The sequence below is a fragment of the Talpa occidentalis genome, unplaced genomic scaffold, assembly GCF_014898055.3.
Source record: "Talpa occidentalis isolate TD23 unplaced genomic scaffold, MPIMG_talOcc4v2.1 talOcc4.3, whole genome shotgun sequence".
Classification (NCBI taxonomy): Eukaryota; Metazoa; Chordata; class Mammalia; order Eulipotyphla; family Talpidae; genus Talpa; species Talpa occidentalis.
The window spans coordinates 37,941,422-37,965,798 of NW_023603184.1; the positions used below are offsets into that span (position 1 = coordinate 37,941,422).

Consider the following 24,377-nt stretch of genomic DNA (forward strand, 5'->3'; position numbering starts at 1 on the left):
GGGGTGAAGGGGCCTTATATTTGTGTATCTGATTGCCAACAAGTTTACATTATTTTTTATATGCATGTTATCATTTGGGGGTTCCTTTTCTTGTACATTATAGGGTTTTCTTTTTCAGAGGAGAGGTCGTGGGGAAAGGAGGCTTCTCCAAACTTGCTGTTCTTTCAATGAATCAAGTAGAAAGAACACAGAGCAGGCAGGAGACCCGGGTTCTAGTTTCAGGTGTGCCACCGCCTACTTTATGTTGGTAAGGCATATCATTTAGGCTTCAGTCTCTTTTTGGGCCCATGAGGATCATAATCCCCACCAGCTTCACAGGGTAGCGACACTGGAATCTGAAGGAAAGGGCTCTACAAACTAGAGGGGTAATTCCTAGGAGGCAAATCTTAAGTGAGACTCCAGTGTTTAAGCCCTGCCCAGTAACCTGACTGAGCATCATTCTTTGCAGTCTCTTGGGGCTGAGATGTAATGGAAAAAGCAATGACCCTGGAGCCCAAAGGCTGGAGTTCAGATTCTGGCTCTGTCACTTACTAGCTATGAAATGAAGGATATTAATCCCTGTTGTGCAAGGTGGTTATAAGGATTAACAGATACCACACACAACTCCACAAGGAGAGGGGCACCTAGTAAATCAAGGAAGGACCAGAACAAAACAGACACCACCCTGCAACCCAACGCAAACAACTTTTCATCTTACCGAACTGGGTGGGCCCCTCCTCCACTTCCTTTGGGGCCGCGAGCAGCCCCACGAGTTAGGATTTCCCAAACCAGCTCTCCTCCATTTCATTTTGTTGCTTTGCAAGTGAATGCCCAGCAGGCAGTCAATTCAAAGTCCTGGGCCAGCTGGGCGGGTGACTGCCTGCTGAGAGTGGCTGAAAGGGCCTCTGAGGCCTGAGAAAGCCACCCTTGCTCTCCCCTGTGATTTTCACCAATGGACAAAATACGGCAAGTGAATTAATCTCTTTTAAAAAGAGCAATGCTTGTGACAGAGCACGGTGTCTCCGAAAAGGTTAGGATTCCATCATCCCTGAGATGATGAGTGGAATGCTTAATGCAGGTTGCCACTCAGGGCAGATCAGCCTGTGTCCGGGGGGCCGGGGAGTGGGGGGTGGGCACTGCAGACCTTTCTTGGCTCACTTCCTCATGGAAAGCCCTTCCCTAATGAACTCGGTCTCCTGCCTGGCCAGGCAGAGTTAGGTGACACTAATTGGGGATGACCCAGGGTACTTGACAGAGAGGAGCTCACACCAGCTTTGAATCCAGAGTTGAATCCCAGCTCTCGGACAACTTACAGGCAGTAGAATGGGCCAGCGAAATAAGTGGGAGAGCCTGCAGTTCATATGCAGGTTCTTACTTGCTGGGTGGGTATCCCTCTTGGATGAACAAGTGACTTAACCTCTCTGGACTATGCTCACTTGGTCCCCTCATCTGGGTGACAGCTCTGGCTCTCTGAGTCTATTACCACATCTGTTAAAAAACGGAGACAACCCCACCAGCCCTGCTCCATGTAACACAGGAGTTCCAGGAAGAGACAATGAGACAAGATAAACAAAAATACTTGGCATGCAATGAAGTGCTACACAAACAGGAGTACCTATGCTATTATATATATGAAATATGTACATGAAAGATGCACACAGAACTTGGAATAAGTGCTCAGAATTTTGTGTGCATTGAAAAATGAATGGTCTCAAATGACCCGCCAAAGGCAGTGGTAGAATAAGGATTTCCCAGCTCAATAACTGAAGATTTTCACTAAGAGAAACAAATCAAAGGGAGAAAACAAAGCTGCTTCATCTCTCAGGGGTCCAGGAGAATCCTTAAGGCTGCCAACCAAATGGGATGGTGATAACCTCTGATGGGACATTGGGGGTGGGGAGTCAAACTTCCCCTTAGTGCTGTGAATGTTTCTGTAGAGTTCGCAGTTTTGTTGCTTTTTTATAACAATAAACATGCTAATGACTCCATTTTTTAAAAACAAAACTTTCTTAGGAAAAAAAAAAACACAAGCTTCTTCCAAGAAGTTTTCCTGGAAGACAACTTAGCACTGTTTGCTAACCTGCATCAATAGTTATCCTGTTTCTGCAGCTCAGCCCACAGTACTCAGCGTGTGCTGCAGAGACCAGGACGCGCCTTGCCTCTTCAAGGCAAGAGAACGATGCACAAATCCGAGGGATCAGGGGCTGCACAAACAAATGTTTACAGTATCTCCCCACCCAAATCTCTCACCAATACATCTGTCTTGTGTTGGGTATAACCTATCTTACACTTGTGTGCCTGTCTTTTTCAGAGAATTTAGGTTCCTGTGTATACGTAAGAGGGTGTGGATGCAGCTTCTCTCCCTCAAGGCAGAGGGCACTTACACACAGACTTGGGGCCCCGGATTTCGTCCAGGTTCTACCAGCACCTAGCTGTGTGACCATGGATACATCTCAGTTTCTTTGGGTCTCACTTTTCTCTGCAGTAAAATAAGAGAACTGAATTAAGTGATTTCTGAAGTTCCTGTCAGTTCTAAAATCTCAGGACTCTTAATATATGTAGTACCAAAACTGAGATGGGTTTTCAAGCAGACATGGATAACTCAGGCAGGCTTCGAAAGAAAAGAAAACACCTTAGGTTTGCTGTTGGTAGGAGGGAGAGAATCCCAGATAATAGGGGCAGTTCTGAGTTATTCTGGCTAGCCAGCTCTTCCACTCGGGGAGGGAGGGGTGTCACTTGATTTTTCTTCCTCCTCCTTTATGAACAATCAATACAAAGCATCCACTGAACTTCAATCGTGCATTGTTCCATCTGATTTCCGGATCCTTCCTCCTTGGCAGGAGCCGGCCCTCAGCTGCCGCTGGGGAGGGGGTCACTGGGTGGGGAACCCTGTCCCACCTGCATCAGAGGCCTGGAAGCAGTGAGCCATGCAGACTCAATCATGATTGCTATCTGGGCCACAGGGCCCTGGCTGGAGCCTCGCAGAAGGTCCTGTTTACAGTAATAACAGCACCAGGCCCCACGTCTGAACAAAGGCTAGATGCCTGGGGCTAGAATACAGCACAGCCTCCATCTGTGCCTTATCTACCCAGCCAGCCAGGGATGGCAAGAGTGGGGCAGGCCAAGAAGAGGCTGCTCTCGGCCTGGCCTGGGTCAGCCTGGGAAGGGTCCCGGTGCCCTAACACCGCAGACCCAAGGACTCTGGCATCTTCTGCAAAGTACTTGCTCTGGACATTCTCTTCCAGGCCCACCTTGGGACACTTCCTCTAGGAAGCTCTCCAGGTGCTCTCACTCTCAGGGAGCTGGTCCATCCCACACCCTCAGGCCCAGTGCCAGCTGTGGTGTAGAGAGACTGGCACTTACGCAACACCTATAATGAATGCAGGCACATGTGCAAAGTATGTGCATGCTTCATAAGCAGTTATTTCCTAGCACATAAAGTCTTAAAGTTTCTGGACTTGAAGAGTGATCTGCAGAGATCAATCCAATCTTTCCCTTTACACATACATACAGACACGAAGGTTCAGACAGCACTACCTTCAGAACAGACTGGCTCAAGTCCGAGCCTGTCTCTTCCAGGCTGCTTAACTGTGGGCAGTCCCGTTAACTCCATGAACTGCAGTCATCTTTCCTTATCAGTTTACCAGCCCTACCTACAAGGGTGTTGAGGTGACCAAAGGAAATAGTGCATGGGAGAACACTTCATTTCCCAAGTATGTGTCATTACAGATGTTTTATTTGTTCAAAGGCACACAGCAGAGAAGCTGCATTGGGACCTCAACGAAGACTGCTAGATACAAGGGAATAAAGTTCCGATGCTGGGGTGACAGCTCTTTGTCCCATCTCTCACAGAAACTTGGCATATATTGAAATGCACAGATTTTCATTTTAAAACTTTCAAAGTAACTCCAAACTTACAAAGCAGTTACAAAAACAGCTCAAAAAACCATTGTATATCCTTCATTCAAATCTTCCTTGGATTTCACTCAGTTGTTTTACTATTCCTTTTCTATTTTTTCCTGGACCAAATGAATGCTAGCTTCAAATACAATATCCCCTTTCTTCCAAATACCCTTAGCACCTTATTTCCCAATACAAGGACATTCTCTTACACAACAACTAACCAATAATAACAGATTCAAGACATTAAACGCTGATAAAATATTTCTAGCTACTATACAGACGGTATTCAAATTTCTTGAATTACTCCGATAGTATCTGTTCAGTAGACCCCCGTCCCTTTGTGATCCACATGTAAGCCAGGATCAATGTAGGGATCAGTCATTGCTTGTGTTTTTAGTTTCATCTAGAATAGTCACTTAGTTTTTCATGATAGTTACATTTTTGCAGAGTAAGGCTGGTTCTTCCATTTGGATAACAATTTTTTTTTTGAAGAATTATTTCCTTTACTCATCCATTTATTCCACAAACTATTCCTGAGATTGATATTATAGGACTCCGAGCAGGATGCTGAGGATTCTGCAGTGTCCTTGCCTTCCAGGCAGTCACTGGACAGCTACACACTTGGCAAAAAGCTAAAATATAAGCAAAGACCTTGGAGGAAGGTGTCATGGAGTAGGTCAGAGCAACAGAGATGCAGAGACAACTTCCTGGAGGCAGAGGCATGAGCTATGCCAGAAAGGATGGGCAGGAGTGCAGATTCCCTTATAACACTCCTGGTATCCACTATGGAAGCTCTCTCTGCTGCCCTAAACGGTGTGTGCTGTGGCTGGGACTAAATCAAACATGAAAACCTATTGCTACAAAGCCATAAAGTGAAGGGCAGGGCCCAGGGTACCCTCATTCTGGGTACCTCTGCCCAGAACTATGTGCCAGAGAGTCGGTCAGCAGTTGCCTTGGTGACTAGGTGACAAGAAAGTTCAATCTAGTCAACTGCAGTGTGGGAAAGGGTGGTGGGCGCCACCTACTGACACCACAGCAGGACTCTAGGCAGATGCACTGGCCTCCCTCTGCAGCTGGCTGGTTGCCTGGAAGCTTGTCACACTATGGCAGTGAGACGCTGAAGTGATTCAAACTTCTCAAACAGGGTTGGCACTTGAGCCACCACTTCTAAGCTCTGGAACCCCATGGGATTTTTAGTAAAGAATGGACTGTACAAAGTCAGCTACAAAACCTGGTCCCTTGAACAGGTGGGGGCAAAGGTTTGCCTTCATTGACTTAATTCCAGATTAAAAAAGCTTGAGTAATATCTTCTCCAAGCCCAGTTCTGCAGGCACCAAGATGAATCTGTCATGAGCTTTGCCCACAAGGAGCGCCCAGTCTGAACTGGGATAGGAAATGGGACAAGTAAGTACACAAATAAGTGTTTCAAATATCACAGGTGTTCTGAAAGCTGTCTGTGCAGGCTCTGCAAATACACAGCAAGCTTGGCTCTTCATGTCTTGTAAAGTCCTCGAATGGCGGAATTCTAAAGAGCGCAGACTTCTTGAGCAACTACCCAGCAGACAATGGACATTTATGATCACATCTCACCCTGCGATGAGAGAAGGGGCCTGAGTCTTAGAGACTGATTTACTTAGGATTCCATGGCCAGTAAGCAGTCACTTGGGGCTGGAGCCCATGCCAAACTCCCTTGCAGTCCACTTAGCCTATCACCTTCTTCCCTTCTATCTCATTTACTAGGGCCAGCATTCCTCAGGTGTCTGAGTAGACTAACCAACTGACAGAAACTGATAAGGAAAAACCTTAAGTGGAAAGGAGGATACCTGATTAGATGCTCTGAGTAGTTCTGCTTTCTAGAACCTTTTCCCTTGGAAGACACTCTCTTTCAGACCCAGCATGAGAAAGGTCCAATTTACCCCTTCTTCATGGTAGTCTCCACATCACCACCGCCACTTTAATATTCATATGGCAAAAAAAGCTTTAAAGTAGTCTTGCTTTGAGTTTAAAACAACCTGGGCAAACACACCCAATCAAAAGCTTACAGATGTTAGGCTGAATGCAAGCCTAATAGAACGTAGGACTACACTGTAGCTGCCAAGAAAGTTAATGTAAACTCAGGTCATATTAATAGATGCATAAAATCTCTAACAAAGTGATGACTGCCCTTGAAATAACAGTCACACTGGAATTCAGCAGGGGCACCAAAACTTTGGCATTTCATTACAATGTGACTAGCACAGGGAGGAATCGAGAAACCACAGTTTAGGGAACCAAGGCTGATTTGACACGGAACTCCTAATATTTAAAGGTCTGGAACAGGAAAAGGGAGCTGTGCAGTCCGAGAGCCTAGAGTCAAAGAGAAAAATGCTGTAGGGGGGTTAACACGACAACGACACCGTCAAGGGCTATGCCAGATGCATTCACACATATTACTTCAGGATCTATCAAAGATAACATACTTTTCTCATTACAAAGTACCTTTGCTTGCATCATCCCAACTGCCCAGAAACTGCCCAACTTTCCAGCAAGGTCCTTACATCCAAATACTGCCTACCTCTAGGCCCAGACTAAATGCCACATTGTCTATGAAACCTTAACTTTTCCTATATGCTAATTATAGCTTTCTGACCAGACTACAAGTTCCTTGCAAGACAAAGGTCATCATGATAAAACTTTATGCTCCTCCTTGCTGCTGAATGGTGCAAATTGTTCATAATGAGCATTAAGAATGAATAAATGCCAAAGAAGGTATACAAATGACCAAAAGCACACAAAAAGATGCTCAACATAGTAAGTCATCAGGGAAATATAAATCAAAATCACAATGAGATATCACTTCACAAACTAGGATGGCTATAATTAAAATGACAGACAATAACCAGTGTTGGCAAACGTGTGGAGAAATCAGAACCCTGTACAAGCTGATGAGAGTTTAAAATGGTGTAGTCACTTTGGAAAACAGGCTAACAGTTCCTTAACTCTTAAATATAAGAGTTTCCATAGGACCCAGCAATTCTACTCCTAGATATGAGGCTAAACATTCACGCAAAAACCTGTATACAGGGCCTCCCTGGTGGCGCAAGGGGTTAAGAACCGCACCATGAAGCAATCTGCAGCCTCTGCAGCATGAGTTCGATCCCCGGCTGGCCAGGGAGCAACCCACATGGTGAGGCAGACCTCTCCTGACTCGCCCACTGCTCCCCTCAGCAGCGTATTTCAGTCAGTCTGCCTGTTCTGTTCCCCACTCTGTCCCTGGTGAATCCTCTCACCCCCTGCATCTCTGGCTTGTACCCCAGCTCTTGTATGCGTAAATAAATAAATCTTAAGAAAAAAAAACCTGCATACAACAGTTCACAGCAGCATTATTCAAAATAGTCAAAAAGTGAGAACAGAAAATATCCAGTAATTGTTGAATGAATAAAATGTGGTACATCTACACATGGAATATTATTCAACCATAAAAAGGAATGAAATACTGATATAAGCTACAGTATGGATGGACCCTGAAAACATGCTAAATGAAAGAACACAGACACAAAAGGCCCCATATTGTCTGACTCCATTATGTATAGGTGGGCAAACCCATACACAGGAAATAGGTTAGTAATTGCCAAGGTCTGGGGGGAATGGGAAGTGACTGCTAATGGGAATGGGCTTCTTGAAGTGAGGTGTTGAAAATGTTGTAGAATTAAGACAAAGACGATAGATGCATAATCTTTTAAGTCCACCGAAAGCGAGGAATATGCTTTAAAAGGGTGAATTTTACAGTGTGTGAATTACATCTCAAGGGGAAAAAAGGAAGGAAGAAAGGGACAAAGGGAGGGAGGGAAGGAAGTAAGAGGGGGTACTTGTGCAGTCTCCTTAGTCTTCAGGAGGCAGCGAGTGCCTCAGACCTAGAGGTGCTCAACAGAGGGCCAAATGGGTGATCATCACAAATCCTAAGAAGGGGAGATGAATACTAGAGAGGACGTGAGGCCAAAGACAAAAGTGCCTTGGATCCTGTCTGATCCATGTGGGGGCTGTGACTGAGCCCCGATCTATCAGCTCCAGTCCAGCCTGCTGGTCTGAACCCTGGGGATTCCTGAGGCCTCCCCCAATTGTTTGTGCTTTATATCTTGTCCCTGCCCACCGTCCATCTGCAAAGGCAGGTCAAACACACAGACTTCCCGGGAGGCCTGGGTGCTATCCCCCCAAACAAAAAGGCATTGAGATGGAAGCCTCCGCTCAGCCTCAGAGAAGATTCTTATGCAGCCTTCCTGGGCCTCCCATCCACATGAATGGAGGATGCTGGAGACCAGTCAGCATGCCCAGCTGCTGAGCAGGGCTGTGACCTCCTGCTGGGCAGCCTCTGGAGAATAAACAGGGTTCTATTCAACCAGTTAATCAACCAGCCAGACTCTATCTACTTGATTTCTGAATGCTCAGCCAGTCTAGCTACGGTGGAGGCAGCAAGAGGTGCCAGCCATGTTGCTGTGAAGGCACAGCCTGGGTCAGAAGACACAGGCATGAAGCAACTGAGTAAAAAGGCAAGGAGGTGAAAACTAAACAAGACATTGTATGGCTCAGACTTCAAAGCTGTGGGAATTCTGATAAGAAAGATGAACATGGACTAGAATAAACAATGAACTACAGTGGAGAAAGCACATACTCTGGATTCACATGAGCCTAGGACTTACTAGCTGTAAGATAGTAAACACTAAACTTGTCTGAGTTTCACGTTTTCTCATCTGGAAAATGGGCATAACAAATATGTTTTGCAATGCTGTAGCAAGGAATGAATATACAGTATCTAGTACTCCACTTCACATAGACTAGGTATTTAATAAGTGACAGTAATTACTGCCAGTCAGATAAGTCTTCTGTAAGAGGAAGGGCTGAAGGTGAGCCTGGACGCATGGAAAGGATCTAGAGACAGAAGGAAGGGGTGGAGCGAAAGCACTGCAGTCTCTCTCACAGGTGGAGTAAGCTACCTGTTTGGGAGAGGGAGTATTCAGTCTGACTGGAAGGACAGTTTTCAGGATGGAAGGGAAGGCTAGGTCTGGCTGGAGTGTAGGGAGGGATCACTGAGGTGCAGAGTTACCAGAAGGAAGGAGAGGAGCCTGGGTTTGAGTTTATCTTTAGGAACCTTGTGGGCTCTCAGTGAGGCAGGCAGAAAGGCTTCTCCCTTTAGTTAGAGAACAGCTCCCTGAGTTTGAAAGAGTAAACTGACCCAGGCAAGTGTCTCTTGCCTTCGGCCTCACAGGTGCCACATCTGTGAAATGAAGCAGTGGTCCATTTCCAAGTGAGCAACTTCGGGCAAATTACTCAAGCAATCTGAAGTTGTTTCATCATCTGTGAAATGGGGCTATATTATTCCAGTTATGAGGACCTGGTAAATAAATCTCTCATAATGTCTGCCTCAAAAAAAAAAAAAAAAATGGATTCAGTTAGCAACAGTCACTAATAGTGGCATCAACATTAAAATATTATTTTATAATACACACATACAAATAATATCTACAAAAATTATATTATTAAAATAAAAAGCTATAAACATTACATAAAATTCTGAATATATATGTGAATCCTAAAAAAAAAGCAGTAAAACTGGGCCTCTCCGGTGGCGCAGCGGTTGAGCGCTGGGCTGCCAAGCTGCCCGCAGAGGCTGCAGAGCCAGTTCGATCCCCAGCCACCGGCGAGGGTCCCACATGGCGCGCAGACCTCTCCTGCCGCCCTCTGCTCCCCTCAGCCGTGTACTTCATCAGTCTGCCTGCTCTGCTCTCCCCTCTGGGTCTGGTGAATTCTCTCACCCTCCTGCGCTTCTGACTGTACCCAGTGCTTGTATAAATAAATAAAGAAATCTTTAAAAAAAAAAAAAAAGCGGTAAAACTAAGCATGATGGGCTGTATGTCAGTTTAATATTCACTTTACTATTCACGTGGTCATTAGCCTGGGGTGTCTAAGTGTTCACACTAAGAGTTCAAGACAAATGTAGAGGATAAACACTGAGTATCCAGTATACTCAGGAAGGAATGGAAAACTACTCAGTATTAAAAAAAAAATCTTGCCTTTTGCAAAAACATGGCTGGAACTTGAGATGACTGTGCTAAGTGACAGTCAGCAAATTTAGTTTTAAAACTAATTGTAAAACACATAGTTTACTCATTTGTGGAATATAAATAATCAAACAAACACACGGCAAAATACAACAAAAATAACTCTTAAGACTGTGTGAAAAATATGGTGACGATGAGGGGAAGGGGCACAGGAGGAAGGGGTAGAGGGGTCAATTTGACTGTGCTGGCACAAACTTCAATGGAGAGTGAATAAAGTACACATGCATATTGAGGGTGAAGCTTTCCTCCCAGTTACACAGTTTTACAAACAAATAGTTAATCAATAAACTTTGATAAAAAATTTCTAATTAAATGTCCAGAAAATTCTATCACTCAATAGTAATACCTACAATGTACTGAGCATCTGGTATGCGCTGGGCATAACACTAGGTGGATTTTCTTACTTAATACAATGAGGGGGTGACATGGGTCAATTATCATCCCACTTTGCAGATTCTGAAGCCCGAGTCCTGGCCACCACAACTCCTGACAATGGCATGGAAGCCTCTCCGGCACACCCAACAGACAGTCACAAGGAGAGAACTACATACTGTCCTCCGAGGCCTTTAGGTCTCTTTACATCTCAGATCCCTACTCAGAAGTGAGAAGAATGAAGGAAGCAGGATATAGGAGAGTCTTGAATTTCAAAAGTAAGGTTTTCTGAGAAGACTTTTCATACAGAACAGGGACACAACAGAACTGTGAGGCAACAAGCGAATGTGAATACTGTAAGCTCAGGAACACATTAGCTTGACTAGTTTCAAAATTCTTATATTTCTGTTTCTCAGGTACCAGGAAAATTCCTTGGGAAAAAGCCCAACTGTTCCCAGCCATGCTGACAGGATTTGGGTTATCGCCATGACTGAGTTGGGATTTCTGAGAAGCAGGACTTGGGCCTCAGAATGCTGGTGGGGCAACAGTCTGAGAGTGGCCCCTGCTGCAAGGGGATGCAGTGTTGTGACCTGCACTATCCTGAGTGCTCAATTAGTGTCCAAGAAGGTCCTGGCACACAAGCAGGTAGGCAGCACTCACACTGGTTCCTAATGTTTCTAAGCAATCAAATGGTTGCTGATCATATCAATCCCATCACAACTCCATCCTCTACACCCCCAGCTTACCCCAAGCCAGCTACCCCTGCTGGATAAAAACAAAGGTCCTTACAACAGTCTGATGCCCTGCACTAAAGCCGCATTGCCTACCTGTTCCCCAGGATCCTGCCACCTCCTTGGGTTGCAGTCCCACTGGCCTAAGATCTTACTTAGTCTGTCACACTTTCCATCATTCCTCCTCCACAGGGTCTTTGTAAAAAGAAGTTTGTTTTCTTTTTTAAATATTCATTTATTTATGCATATAAGAACTGGAGTACAGGCCAGAGGTGCGGTGTGGGGATGAGAGGATTCACCAGAGACAGAGTGGGGAACAGAATAGGCAGACTGACTGAAATACACGGCTGAGGGGAGCAGTGGATGAGACAGGAGAGATCTGCTGCACCATGTGGGTAGCTCTCTGGCTGGGGATTGAACTTGTGCTGCAGTGGCTGCGGCTAGCTTCATAGTGCTGTGATTTAATCCCTTGTGCCACCAGAGAGGCCCTATAAATAGAAATTTCTTGTGCCTGAAAGTCCTGCTGGCTCTACTTCACCTAAGTTAACTCCTTCAGGAAAGCAGTTAGAGGAGCTCAGGAGTATCTGTACCACTCCTCTGCAGCATCTGTTACAGATGTAATCTCACATTCACACAACTAACTTCTATCAGCTTTAAGTTCCATGATGAGAGGGCTGTTCCTGCTTTTGGCTCACCACTGATGTGCTGAGAAGTGCCAGCCCAAAGCAGGCACTATCTGTCAAATGAATAAATGACTATACTGATTCTCCATTTTTAGTTTATTTTTTCAAAAGGAAGTCAGTCCTGTTTACAGGTTCATTATGACTGCAGATAACTACTAATATCTGCCTTAACTCTTTCCTGTTTATAAAACACATACTATTCAATGAATATTTGTTAACTCTTTCAAGAACATGCGTGGGATGGATGCCAAAGCACTGGTCTGTCACCTCTAAAACAGGACTGAGAGAGAGAGACACGGAAACATGATCTACCTCAACAGAGAGTGGCAGATGCTGTCACAGGGAAGTCCAGGATACGGTGGGAACCTACAGGTATCGAGAAGGGTTGGGAAGGGGCTCCTGGAAGATGATAGGATGACCCAAAGGATGAGTAATTTCCCAGACATCAAGGGTTCACCTGCTTTGAATGTTCATGAGATCTTGGGAGAGTGGTCAGACAGGTACCCTCAAAGACATTTCAGTCAAAGTCACTGAAAAAGCAAAGAGAAGTGAAGACAGCCAAGAAGCAGTAGGGCCAACACTAGAGACTCAACCCCAGGGCTGGACTCCTTTTAGAAACAACCCTCCTCTCCCTAGGCCACCCTAGTGTGCTCTACTATTCTCTGTTCATGGGCTTGGTCACCCTTGCCCAAGTCTGTTTGGTTTCTGGTTATTTCTACAACCTACCCATGAGGTTCAGAAAAAGTCGCTAATCCAATCTTCCCCAATTACTTTCTGTCAACAGGAAGCAAGCAAGCAGAGATTCAAAAGGTCATACACCTCTGAAAGGGTATAAGGCCCTGGGCCACTCTACAGAACTGATTGCCTGCTGAAGGTCCACAGTTTTCTCTGCAGAGCTTAACACATTCTCAGTGGTAACAAGATTAACAAGATTTGAGGAGGTTCTATGACTTGGGGTTCAGAGCCAGTCAATAACTGTGCCAGCAACAGAACTTGGGTCTTCAAATTCTAAAAATCTTGTGTCCTTCTGTAATATTATGCTCACTTCCAACATTCTAGCTTTCAAAAAGCCTATGTAGGTTTATACTCTGGCATTCAAAAACAGTGTGATGACCTCAGGGAGCTCTCACAACAAGTATCACATTACAAGAGTGATACCAGTTAGGCCCTGACACTCAGTCTAGGTTAAAGCTTTCACTTCCACCTACTGTAAGCCACAAGGACACTTACATATTTACTGGTTAAGAGACCTGAATGTTTTGGTTGCTCTGATGCCATCATTAATATCTTCCCACCCAGCCAAAATGATACAACAATCGATAAACAGCCTCTCTAAGGCCCTGAGACAGCCAAATGTATTTACCAGCCTGGGTTTTTGTTAATTAGATAAAGTCCCTGGATCAATGTGCAAAACATTTACCTATGCTGTAGCTAAGCACATTCTGGACACCTTAATCCTGGCACATGGACAGCAAATGCCTCAAGGCCCAAGCTAGGGCATCCAGGGACAAGAACCAAACTAAACCATCAATGCAAAGTTACAATAAATGTTTACAATAAATGTTTGGCTATCAATAATACCCAACCCTTTCTTCTTTCCTGAACTGAAAGTGAAATTAGGCTTCTCTCCAAAAGCATCTAGCAAACAAGTGTGAGCTGGTGTGAAGTCCTTTATTTTCTAAAAGCATCAAAACAAGACATCAACACAATCTCTAACTGGCGATGGAGGATTTATTTATTTATTTATTTATTTTTTTGAGAGCAGCGTGGTATGTGTAACGGGAAGAGTCAGAAAGACCTAGACATTCAACCACCCAGCTAAAATCTCTACTTGCATCTCACTGGCACGTTAAGCTCGGGAAGTTCAAAAGTGGACTCGTAATCTTCTCCCCCATCCCAAGATGCTGAAGTCCTCCTTAGTATCGTCATTTCAGTGGATGGCAACACATCCATGCAGCTGATCAAGTCATAAAATTAAAACTCATTTTTAAGACTTTCTTCTTCCTAATTAACCATTTCTAATTCTATACATTCATTCAACATTTACTAAATACCTACTAACCTTCACTAAGTTCTGTCCAGCTCACTTCCTCCGACTCTGCTACTGACATCTTTTTTTTTTTTTTTTTTAAGATTTATTTTATCTATGCATACAAGAGCCAGGGTGTAGGCCAGAGGTGCAGGGGGATGAGAGGATTCACCAGAGACAAGAGTGGGGAGCAGAACAAGCGGATCCACTGAAATACACTGTTGAGGGGAGCAGCTGGCAAGATAGGAGAGATCTGCTGCACCATGTTGCCAGGGATCTGTGCGGCGATAGCTTCAGTGTTGAGGCTTAAACCCTTGGGCCACCAGGGAGGCCTTGCTACTGACATGTTAAGTCCACATCACCATTTGCCATCCTCTCTCATGTGAACTACTCCAGTCAATTTCAACCATCCTGCCTCATCTGCCATGGCTCTCCAGCAATCTGCTCTCCATGGAGCAACCAGATCTTCTAAAATTACAGATCTAGATCATGTCACCATGTCTTTGTCCTCCTTCCTCCCCCATGAGGCTTAAAATTCTTCAGCAGTTGCCTACTGCCCGTAGTATAAAAACAATAATCATTAACACAGCCTATGGATGCAGTACTTCTCTGCTTTACTCTCCAGTTTCATTTCATCACACTGTTACCCTTAGAATCCAGTCGTATTGGCCTTCTCTCATTTCAACTTCACACCTTTTCTTGCTCAGCATCTTCCTCCTGCCACCCCTTCTAACTGAACACTCTTTCACCTTTCTCTTCATCCTTCAGAGTTCACTGCAATCACATCTGGGGCTTCCCTTACTATACCTCCGCCTCTATCCCTCCTATATGCCAGATTCCCAAATGTCTTAAACTTCACTTAAAAGTTTTATTGAGATATAATTTACATACCACACACTCCACCTATCAGAGTTGTATAATCTTGACTACTAAACTCCATTTTCATTGCCCTCAAAAGAAACTTTGAACCTCACTAGCAATCACTCCATTCCGTACCCCCCACCCCCACCCCCAACCCCCCAGCTATCCTCTCCAGTCCTTGGCAATCACTAATCTACTGACTCTATAGACTTATCTGCTCTGGACAGTTTATATAAACTAAATCATGAGGTCTTTTGCATCTGGTTTCTTTCACTTAGAAGAATGTTTTCAAGGTTCATTCATGCTGCAGCATACATCAATTCTTCATTCCTTCCCACTGATGACTAATGTTCCAGATTTTCAGCTATTACTCATCTATCAATGGGCTTTGGGGTTGTTTCTCTCTTTTGGCTATTATGAACACTTCTATGAACATGAACATTCACATACACTAATGTACATGTTTCCTTTTCTCCAGGGTATATATCTATGCGTATACTGCTGGGTCACAAGGTAACACAATGTTTAACATTTTGAGGAACTGCCAAATGTTTTCCACAGAAGTTACACCATTTCACATCCCCACCAGCAATGTGTGAGGGCTCCAATTTCTCCACAACCTCAGGAGCTTGCTATTGTCTTCCTGATTATAAAACCCTAGTAGATGGGAAGTGGCATTGCCTTATGGTTTTGATCAGCACTTCCCTCATGACTGATGCTGCCGAGCTCCTCTTCATGCGCTTGGTCATCTGTCTCCTTTGGTGAAAAATCTTCAGATCCTTTGCCTATTTTTAAATTGGATTATCTTTTTATTGTCAAGTTGTGAGCGTTCTTTATATATTCCGGATATGTCTTCTTAGGTGCATGATTTGCAAATATTTTCTCCCATTCTGTGGGAGTCTTTTACTTTCCTGTATCCTTCCAAATCAAGTTTTTAATTTTTTTAAAAATATTTATTTATTTATTTATTTATTCATTCATTCATTTATTTATTTATACAAGCAGTGGGTACAGTCAGAAGTGCGGGAGGGTGAGAGAATTCACCAGAGCCAGAGCAGGGAGCAGAGCAGGCAGAAGGACCAAAGTACACTGCTGAGGGGAGCAGTGGGCGGCAGGAGAGTTCTGCGCACCATGTGGGACCCTCCTCCAGTGGCCGGGGAGCAGCCGGGGATCGAACCGGCGCTGCAGAGGCTGCGGGCAGCTTCGCAACCCAGCGCTCAACCGCTGCGCCACCGGGGAGGCCCGCAAGTTTTTAATTTTGATGAGCATTTTCCTTTTTTTTCTTGTGCTTAGTGCCCTATCTAAGGTTTTACTTAAACTAAGGTCTTAAAGGTATACTTTTGTTTTCTAAGGGTTTTGTAGCGTTAGCTCTTACATTTAGGTCTATGATTCGTTTTGAGTTGCTTTTTGTAAACGGTGAAAAGAAGGGCTCCAACTGCCTATTTTTTGCTTGTGGATATGCTTTGCATCATTTATTGAAAAGAGAAACCACTTTATTTTTAAGTACATAATTATAATTACAGTCATCTGGTTCCCAGTTAGACTGTAAGTACCCAGAGTATACAGTGATAACTCGCTCACAACGCTGCAGCTCCTCCAGCACTCAATGCCTAGGAGCACTCCTTATGTGCTAAGAAGTACTCACAAATATGGAGTGAATGAAGTAATGATTTTATTAATATTAACTCCACAACTCTATGAATGCAGGTATTCCCTGCATGTTACTTAGGCTCAAAGAAGTTAGGCAAGATGTGCCTTATTTTGTTGGTTCTCAATTTTCTTACTCATATGCCCCCAATCACTGTGCCAAGCTTAGGACCCAGCATATACACATGCTCAGCAAATTTCTGTCAAATAAACAGATGACTCCTAGAGAGAAATGGCAGTCTGAAGTCCAAGATTTATACCATCAGGCCTCCTTCACTAGAGAATGTTTGGGCTGATGAACGAGTCCAGCACTCAGCAGAGGCCCCTCTTCCTGGGAGAAGAGAAGTGGGCAGGGGTATTGTCTTTCACCCATTTGTTCTGAAGGAAATGTGATCTCCACTGGGAGAACAGAAGCCTTGCTTCTGCCAGCCTTGACAGCTACTTGCAGGGCTCAGCGTGAGACCAGACAGATGTGCCTCAGTCTGCCCTGTGCCCTGAGTTTCGGGTGAGTGGCTCTGGAGGCCAGAAGTCAGGCTTGGATTTGGGCAGAGTCTGGGAGCAGTCACCAGCTCATAATGCTGACAGGAGGGACAGGGCCCCAGGACCAAGCTTTGACTCCTGAAGAGCCAGTACTGAACATACTAACAAGGTTTACGTGTCTTGGGGGAGAAGGAAGAATTGGTTGCTACACAGAAAATAAGACCAGGAAAGGAAGGGACTCAGCCTGTCTGATATAGCCAAGTAAAATATGGAAGTAAGACTCTGGTTAGCTGAGAAGTTGTAATTTTCCCCAAGCTGCATTGTACTGGAGAACAGGGTAAGAGATGAGCAGAAGAACCAGACCTTGTCCCTGTCCTGGGGAGGTACACAATGTAGAGGTTTAAGTGAAGTCCGGCCTAGAACCTTCTTGGTATAAAGAACAGAGTAGGTAGGGGGAATGGCAGATCCAGTCCTGCCCCTTTAGCCAGGCAGGCCTGTAGCCCCATACAAAGCAGGTCAACAGTGCCCACATGTTAGGGTGCTGTCCAGAGCTGCTGCTTTGACATTTGTGAGGATTCCTGATCTGCTCCTGATCCAGTCAGCATGTGAACCTCCTGGTTTTCCCGTTCATGGACTGAGTGCCTCTTCTTACTGCTGAGGCTTAGCCCTGGTTCTCTCATCTGACCCCCAAACTTCTCTTCTAGAAAAGAATTCCTTCTGCCACAGGCTGGCATGCCCCTTCCTTGATGACCTTCCAACCCTCCCAGACGGGGGAAGGGGAGGAAGGAAGGGGAGTTCACACTGGCAAGGAGGTGTCAAGGAAGGCTTTCCAAGGGATGCAGCACTTGAGCTGAAGCTAGATGGCTGTGAGATAAGGCAAGGGTGAAGAGAGAGACATGGGTAGTCTGTGTGGAGAGCCTGCCCTGGGACCCAGGACAGCAGGTTCCAGAGTGACCTTAGAGAGGTCGAAGCACCTGCTCTATGAGCAGAAGAGCCTCAAGCTGCTGCCCTTCACTCTCCAGAGCTCCCCCAAGGCTCTGGGATTGGGGAGGGGAAGAGATGGAGCAGACACACACCAGAGCCCCACAGAGGGAAAGCGGGGGAGAAGGGGAGGACAGTATTATTCACCAGGTCTGAGCTTTATTCCAAACACTGATGTTGCTGACCACGCTGATCATACACATGGACACCCAAACTATTGTTGTTTTTCAAATTGAGAATGGGACTTACTCCACTATAAGCAGGTCAGTTACCAGCCTCCCCACCAAATCACCCCTCCTGCCCCCATCTCCACTGCCCAGCAGAGCCCACTCATTCATTCGTAAAAATGTTTCATGTGAAGAAGGAAGGATGTCTTAAGTGAGGCGTGCATCCTCTTTGCCATACTGAAACAGACCTAACAAATCGGCCTTTCCCCAGTTCAGTTCATCCTTCACCCTTCTGAATGACCCTAACTGGGTGATTCCCTTGCTTACAAACTCCCCATGTCTCCACTCACAAAAATTCAAACTCTCTTACCATGATTCCCAGACTTGCACTTTCTAGCTTCTTTCAAATTCCCTTCTTTCCCCAAACGTTGCAACCCTGCACAAATACCAACTCAGTGGCATTCACATGTTCACTGGACCCTGCTGCCAGCCAGCCAACCAGGGTCTCCTGGCCCATCTCTGCTCATCTTGTTCCCAGTTCTTTGCCTCTAGGGGCGGGTGGGAGAGAGAGACTATCATGCTGAAGAACAAGGTCTGTGCTGGCCTCACTCGAGATTCTGACTGAGTCATCATGACCAAGGGAGATGGGACAAGAAAAGAAAGGAGAAAAGTAGGTTAGCAACTTGGGACACACGAGCCCCTACAGGCCCTATCCACACAGGCAAGCATGCAAGTCACACGTGTCCCATAAGTTCATTTACTTTCTGTATTCCTTGGGCAGGTGTTTAGATGCTATTAGAAAAACATGTATTTTAAAGAGCTAAAATAATCACATTTGGGGGCTCAGTGGGCTAGGGTAAGCTCAGTCTCCTCTGGGTGCTGGGAAGGTGGATTCACAGCCTTCCTGCTCAGTTGGTGCGCTGCCTCCACTGTGCTGCCAGAGAGGAAGGCTGGCCACCTAACAGTTACCAATAGGAGAGTCCAGGGTCAGCAGAGGCCTGAAAGGAGTGGGGCCCAGCCAGTTCCCGCCCCCTTGCTCCCTTACACTGCAACAGAAAAGAGGCTCATCTGTTTCTGGGGGAATGAAGATGCCACACACAGCCTGCAGTTATGAATGGCTCTTATAACAACAAGCTGACATCTGTGCTTGATTTTTAAGATGCATCATCGCATGTTTATTAAACTATTGCTCCATCATATTTATTTGGCTACGAAACAACTCCCAGCCCATACTTCCAAAAGTGGTTTATTAAAAACTAAGCCTTGAACATTAATACTCAAAAGCACCCTTGAGAATCAATAATAATGCTGCAGATAGAATGAAAGGGAATCAAAGCAGTAAGTCTTGGTGGGGGCTGTGGTTGCCTTGCAACACTTTCTTACATTTCAGGCAGCTGGAGAGAGGAAGAGCTCCAAGGATGTGTGGCACTGGGTGCAGGAATAGTTACCTCAATACCTGACTTCCTGTCTAAAATATGGAGGCAGTGACAGGAAAGCAAGGGGGGAGGGGGGGTGGCCTATGGCCACCTAGCTCCACACAAAGGGATAAGAAAGCTAAGATTAGACCCAGTGGAGCACACTAGTTTCACCAAGGATAAAACCTCTCTCACTAGACAACAGCCCCGTGCTGGTGTTCTATGCTGGTCCCATCCACCCTGGATATGGTCTCTGCCCTGCCCCTGGCACCAGGCTGAACCCAAGCTGAGTCCTGCCCCCATCCTATTAGAACAAACCTCAAATCCAACATGCCAGTAGGAAGCTGGAGGAATGTGTCCAGCTCTGGGCAGGGACCCAGCAGGCGCACTGCAGCCCTGCAGGCAGGCCTTCCTAGTGCCCGAAGAGCCAGCAGCAAAGGTTTATTCTAGCTCCCTCCCAAATCCATAAGTCTTGCCACAGAGGCCCGCCTGTACCCCATTCAGGCAATAAGTAATAACACAAGGCCAGTTCCACAGAGAAACAAGAACAAATTGTTAAGATTCAATGAAGAACCCACAAGATGTGGAGGGGACTCCCATAGGATATGTTCATGCCTTGGGAAGAACAAAAGAGCAGAAAGACCCAGGTTTGGGGTCAAAAAAAGAGGAGACATGGGGGCTGACTCTCTACCTTGAGATATCTACAGGTTGACATGAGCACAGGAAGCCCAGGTGACTCTGTGACTAAAGTCACAGGATTCAGTTTCCAGCTTCGTGAGGATTTCCTCCAAGGCAGCCATCACCAGAGGAAGGGGTTCACCCCGCTCAGCCCCTCCTGAGTCCACTCACCTTCTGACTTCTTGGACATTGTTGGCGCGAGCAGCTTCCATCAGGGCTGCATCTAAAGAGAGAGGGGGCACTGGTCAGATCCCTGGCCAGGACCTATCCCTCAGGGTTACTTGGAGGGCAGTAAGACAGAAGTGGAAATGCTTCAGAAACACATCTTTAACAAGGGAAACAATGGCAGGATACTCAAAGAGAAAGCTATTTATCCCCTGCCCACATGGCATCCACTGTTAACAACTTGCCTTCCACATCTTTCTATTATAGAGCCCAAACTCTCAACTCCTTTCATACAGGTGAGCCAGGAAAAGCACTATCATCACGTGACGTGTGCCTGTGGTAAAAGTTCAATGTGTGAATTCCTTCACTCTTCATCAGCTATAAAGCTCTGCATGATGTTTTATGTGACCATTGCTGGTGTCATTAACCCTTCCCAGTTGGTGTCGTTCCCTCACCTGACCCTACTTTCTCCCCCACTCTGGTTTCTCTGTCCAGCTTTGACTCTTGATGTCACAGGTTATACTCAGTGGAAGGGGCATGTTGTGGAGCAGCGGGCAGGGGTGTGGGCCCCTCTGAAAGTGGAGGGAATCTCAACTAGGTGTCAGGAGACCTAGCTCCAACACACTCTGCCACCTATTCACCCCAGCTTCCTTACTATAAAGCAGAGGCAATAATCTCTGCCTGGCCTGCTTCAAAAGGAAGCTGAGGAGAAGAAATGGTGGTTAAAAATCTGCAAACTCTCCAGTGCCATGGCCAGCAAAGGAAGACCCAAAGCTGAGTTCAGATCCCTTATGAATCACCAGGCCCAGGAGAAAAGCAGTGCTAACCTGGCCTGCCCAGGCAGCTTGCAGGCTGTTGACACCACCTTGTGGCCACAAAGAAAAACTGCAAGACACAGAAAAACAAAACAAAACAAAACAAAAAAAAAAAAGTCAGCAGAGAATTTTTTTCACACAGTGCAATACCAAGTGCCCAGGGAGCTCTTTGTGACTAGTTTGGTTCTGAGCAATATTGTTGGGCCTTGGGAAGATTTATACCCAGTGCTGCCTTGGGATGGGCACTGCACAGACTCAGACCCAGCTCAGTCCAGCCCAGAGACAGCCAGTGAAACATGAGGGGTGGCACTGGAGCAGGGTGAGACAGACCTGGGCTCCAGTCCCAACTCTGCCACTTACTTGCTGTATTACTTGCTAACCTCCAGAGCCTCAGTTTCCTTATATGCAAGATAGGGATAAGATGCCTATGCAAAACAGTTCTGTGGTTCCAACATCAGTGCCTTCACCCTAACTCCCGCCTGGACTCCCTGGAGGGCCAAGTCTTTTTGGTTATCTTCCCTGGTCTCTAAGTACATACCCAGTCATGCTCAGGCAGCTTCCAGCTAGAAGGGGAAGAAACCTTCCTCAGAGATCACTGTATGCACTCTCCCCTCGCTCTACTACAAAATCACCAAGGGAGTAAAGAATGAGCTGAGGTTAGAACCAGGTTCTGCAGATTCTGAAAGGGCAATTTCAGCCACAAGGCACTGCGGGGCTTGCTCCCAACTCCATGTAAAGAGACAAGGATAACTAATAAGTCAGAAGGGCTGGAACTGATCATGCTTTTTGGTCACTGTCTTCTTGCTGGAATTCACATCACAAAGTCCAGTCTGGAGGTTCCAAGAACCTCTAAGGCAAAATTTTAGATACCTCCCCCCAATCCATCTAAACATACTGGCCTCAGGACATTCCTTGCTCATGAACTTTCCATGGCTTTCCTCTCCCTACAGGAGAAATTTCAAAAATTTTAAATCTTCCTGCCTGATATCCAGGCTCCAACCCTATTTGGTCTCACCTCAATCCAAAACCCCCGCTCTCCGACCAAGCTGGCCACTCTGTGAGCCTTTGCATACACCATGCTGACCTATAACTCATATTTTCATTCTCTCTGCATACAAGCCTCTGCATAGAATACAGTCCAATTCAAGACACCTTTACTGAATACCTGTCAGGTTCCAGGCACTACGATGGGCAAAGGATTTCAAGATATTTGGAAAAGGAGCTGGTTTCATGCTGAAAAGAGATACAATGCATTCCTATTCTCAATGAACTCAAATGATCACTCTCCTTTTCATATTTTGTTTCATCCTTCAGAACTTGAATTCAAATTTCCCATCCTCTAGAGGCTTTCAATCTTCCTGGAAAGTTTTCCTAACCCTATTGGTCCTAGGGTCCCCCAACAACACACAGTCAGAATTCTCACTGGATCACAGGCCTAACGCCTGCACTGTCCCCTTAACGGATTTCATGATTTGTTAGGAATTCGCTGCCTAGCACATGGAGGGTATTCCAAAAAATGCTGAAAGTTATGGAATGGCATGCCCAAGCTTGAAGAGCCTTTTAGAGTCTCTATCTCGACATTCTCATTGTGACAAAGAAATATGGTCACTGAGCAGGAGCAAGGGTCCAAAGTCACCATGGGAGTTAGGGTAGAACAGAAACAAGATCCCAGGGGTTCTAACTCCCAAACCAAGGCCCTTCCTTTATAGCTGACCACATCCTGTTGAATAAACAAATCAATGTCAAGGCAGTACCCGCTCCTGCTTCAAATCCCAGAGCTGAAGATGCACAGAATCTACAAACAACATGTCTTGGTCTTCCCCCTTGAGTAATAACTGAGTGGTTAGGCTCAGGTCAGAAGTCTAGCTTTCTGCCCACTCTCCCTGTCTCTGCTCAACTGCATGCACTCAGATGCCCATCTGGGTCAGACAGTCCCTATGGCTGCTATGGGTCTCTAAAGGCCCAACTTCTTTGTCTTCCTTATCCTCCAACTGCCCCATATGGTAAGGTCATCTCACATTGGAGACCAGGCATAGTAAAACCCTGGGAGATAGGGAGACCCAGGCCTCTGAACTCCAAGTGGAGTCAAAAATAACAGAACTGTAAGAGTAACTATAAGAGAAGTTACCCTTCACCGTGTAAGTAGGGAAACTGAAGCCAGAAAGGAGGTGGTGAGAAATGGCAAAGTTTACATTGAAACCAAGTCTCTTTCCTTTTTCAGGACACCTGAGGAGGGGAGAGGGGGAAACCTTCTCTAAACCATCTAGTGGTTTTCTTAACACATGCTGTGGTTTCCTAGAGACTTCTTAAAAGAGGAACTGGATCAGGCAGAATATTAGAGCATAAAAGGACCATGCTTTAATTTTAAAGGATTAGCCCAATGCTCTCGTTGTACATATGGAGGAAGGGAAGTTTACCTCTTAAGGGAAATAATACAACTCAGAGGCACTGCGCTCTCCCCTGAAACAACCGGCCTCTGAGACCACGTGATATCTGGGTCCCTCAGAGGACCTCTGATGGTCTCATCTATAAGCAACCGTCACCCTCCAAAGATTAAGATTCAGAACTCTCCCCCCCACCTCTCCCAACCTTGAACCCATATTGTCCCAATAATCACCCTTGTTGGACGGGCTCTTGCTGAAACAGTGAACCACCAGCGCCATGGCCAGGGCCCACATGCCTACTCCGGCCCTGTTGGGGACCCCGTTCCAGCAGTCATGTCGAAGGGGTGTTTCTTCAGGGCTAGGAAGATGTCCCCACGTGGAGGCTGCTAGGCACGGGGTTTCGGTGCGTCCTCCCAGGTGGCCCTCGGTGGCTGCCCCTCCTCCGATGAGCAAGGTGGACGAAGTTCCAGGGCACCCCTCGACGGCCGCCCTCAGCCACTGCGGCTCCCCGCGGCCGCCGGTGGTCACACTCCGGCCAGAGGCACCTCCGTGGCTCCGGAGCGATGGGGACCTAAGCAGCTGGAGGAGGAATCGCGGCGCCGGCGCTGTTCTTCTCAGCACCAGGGACCCCAGCATCGTGACAGCTGATTACCCCCTGGTGCCGGCCCCTGTGGCGGCCACGTCCAACATGGCTGCCGCGGCGCGTTCGAAGACGCCGCGGGGGTGGATGACGCAGCACCTCAAGGGAGTGGTAGTCCACCAGCCGGAGATCTTCCTGCAACAGGAGAACAGATAAACTACATTCCCAGAATGCTGTGGAACTACGTCACAAGGACTGCCGCTTTACGGGAGCCCGGGGCATGTTGGGAAATGGAGTTCGGGCGGGGAGGCGTGGCAAGGTGGAAAACGCCAAGGTGAGGCGTGGCGATCGGAGGAAAGGTTCTAATCCCAGAGCTTCTTTTCAAATTTAGTTAAAATGAGCGACGCAACTT

General features: G+C 46.2%; 1 protein-coding gene across 2 annotated transcripts in view; it reads right to left on the reverse strand.

Moving 5' to 3' along the window:
- CLPB (ClpB family mitochondrial disaggregase) overlaps nucleotides 1-24,163 on the reverse strand; it is a 142,262-nt gene extending 118,099 nt beyond the window's left edge. Inside the window, exons 1-2 of one of the 2 annotated variants that reach the window (XM_037522910.2) lie at nucleotides 23,619-24,163; nucleotides 20,193-20,244 (exon numbers count right to left, since the gene is read on the reverse strand). In XM_037522910.2, the coding sequence (XP_037378807.1) occupies nucleotides 20,193-20,244; nucleotides 23,619-24,021 (455 nt within the window). In that variant the 5' untranslated portion in view covers nucleotides 24,022-24,163. The remainder of the gene's footprint in view (nucleotides 1-20,192; nucleotides 20,245-23,618) is intronic. The other variant, XM_037522911.2, reaches the window with a different exon arrangement.
- Between the last annotated feature and the right edge of the window lie 214 nt (nucleotides 24,164-24,377).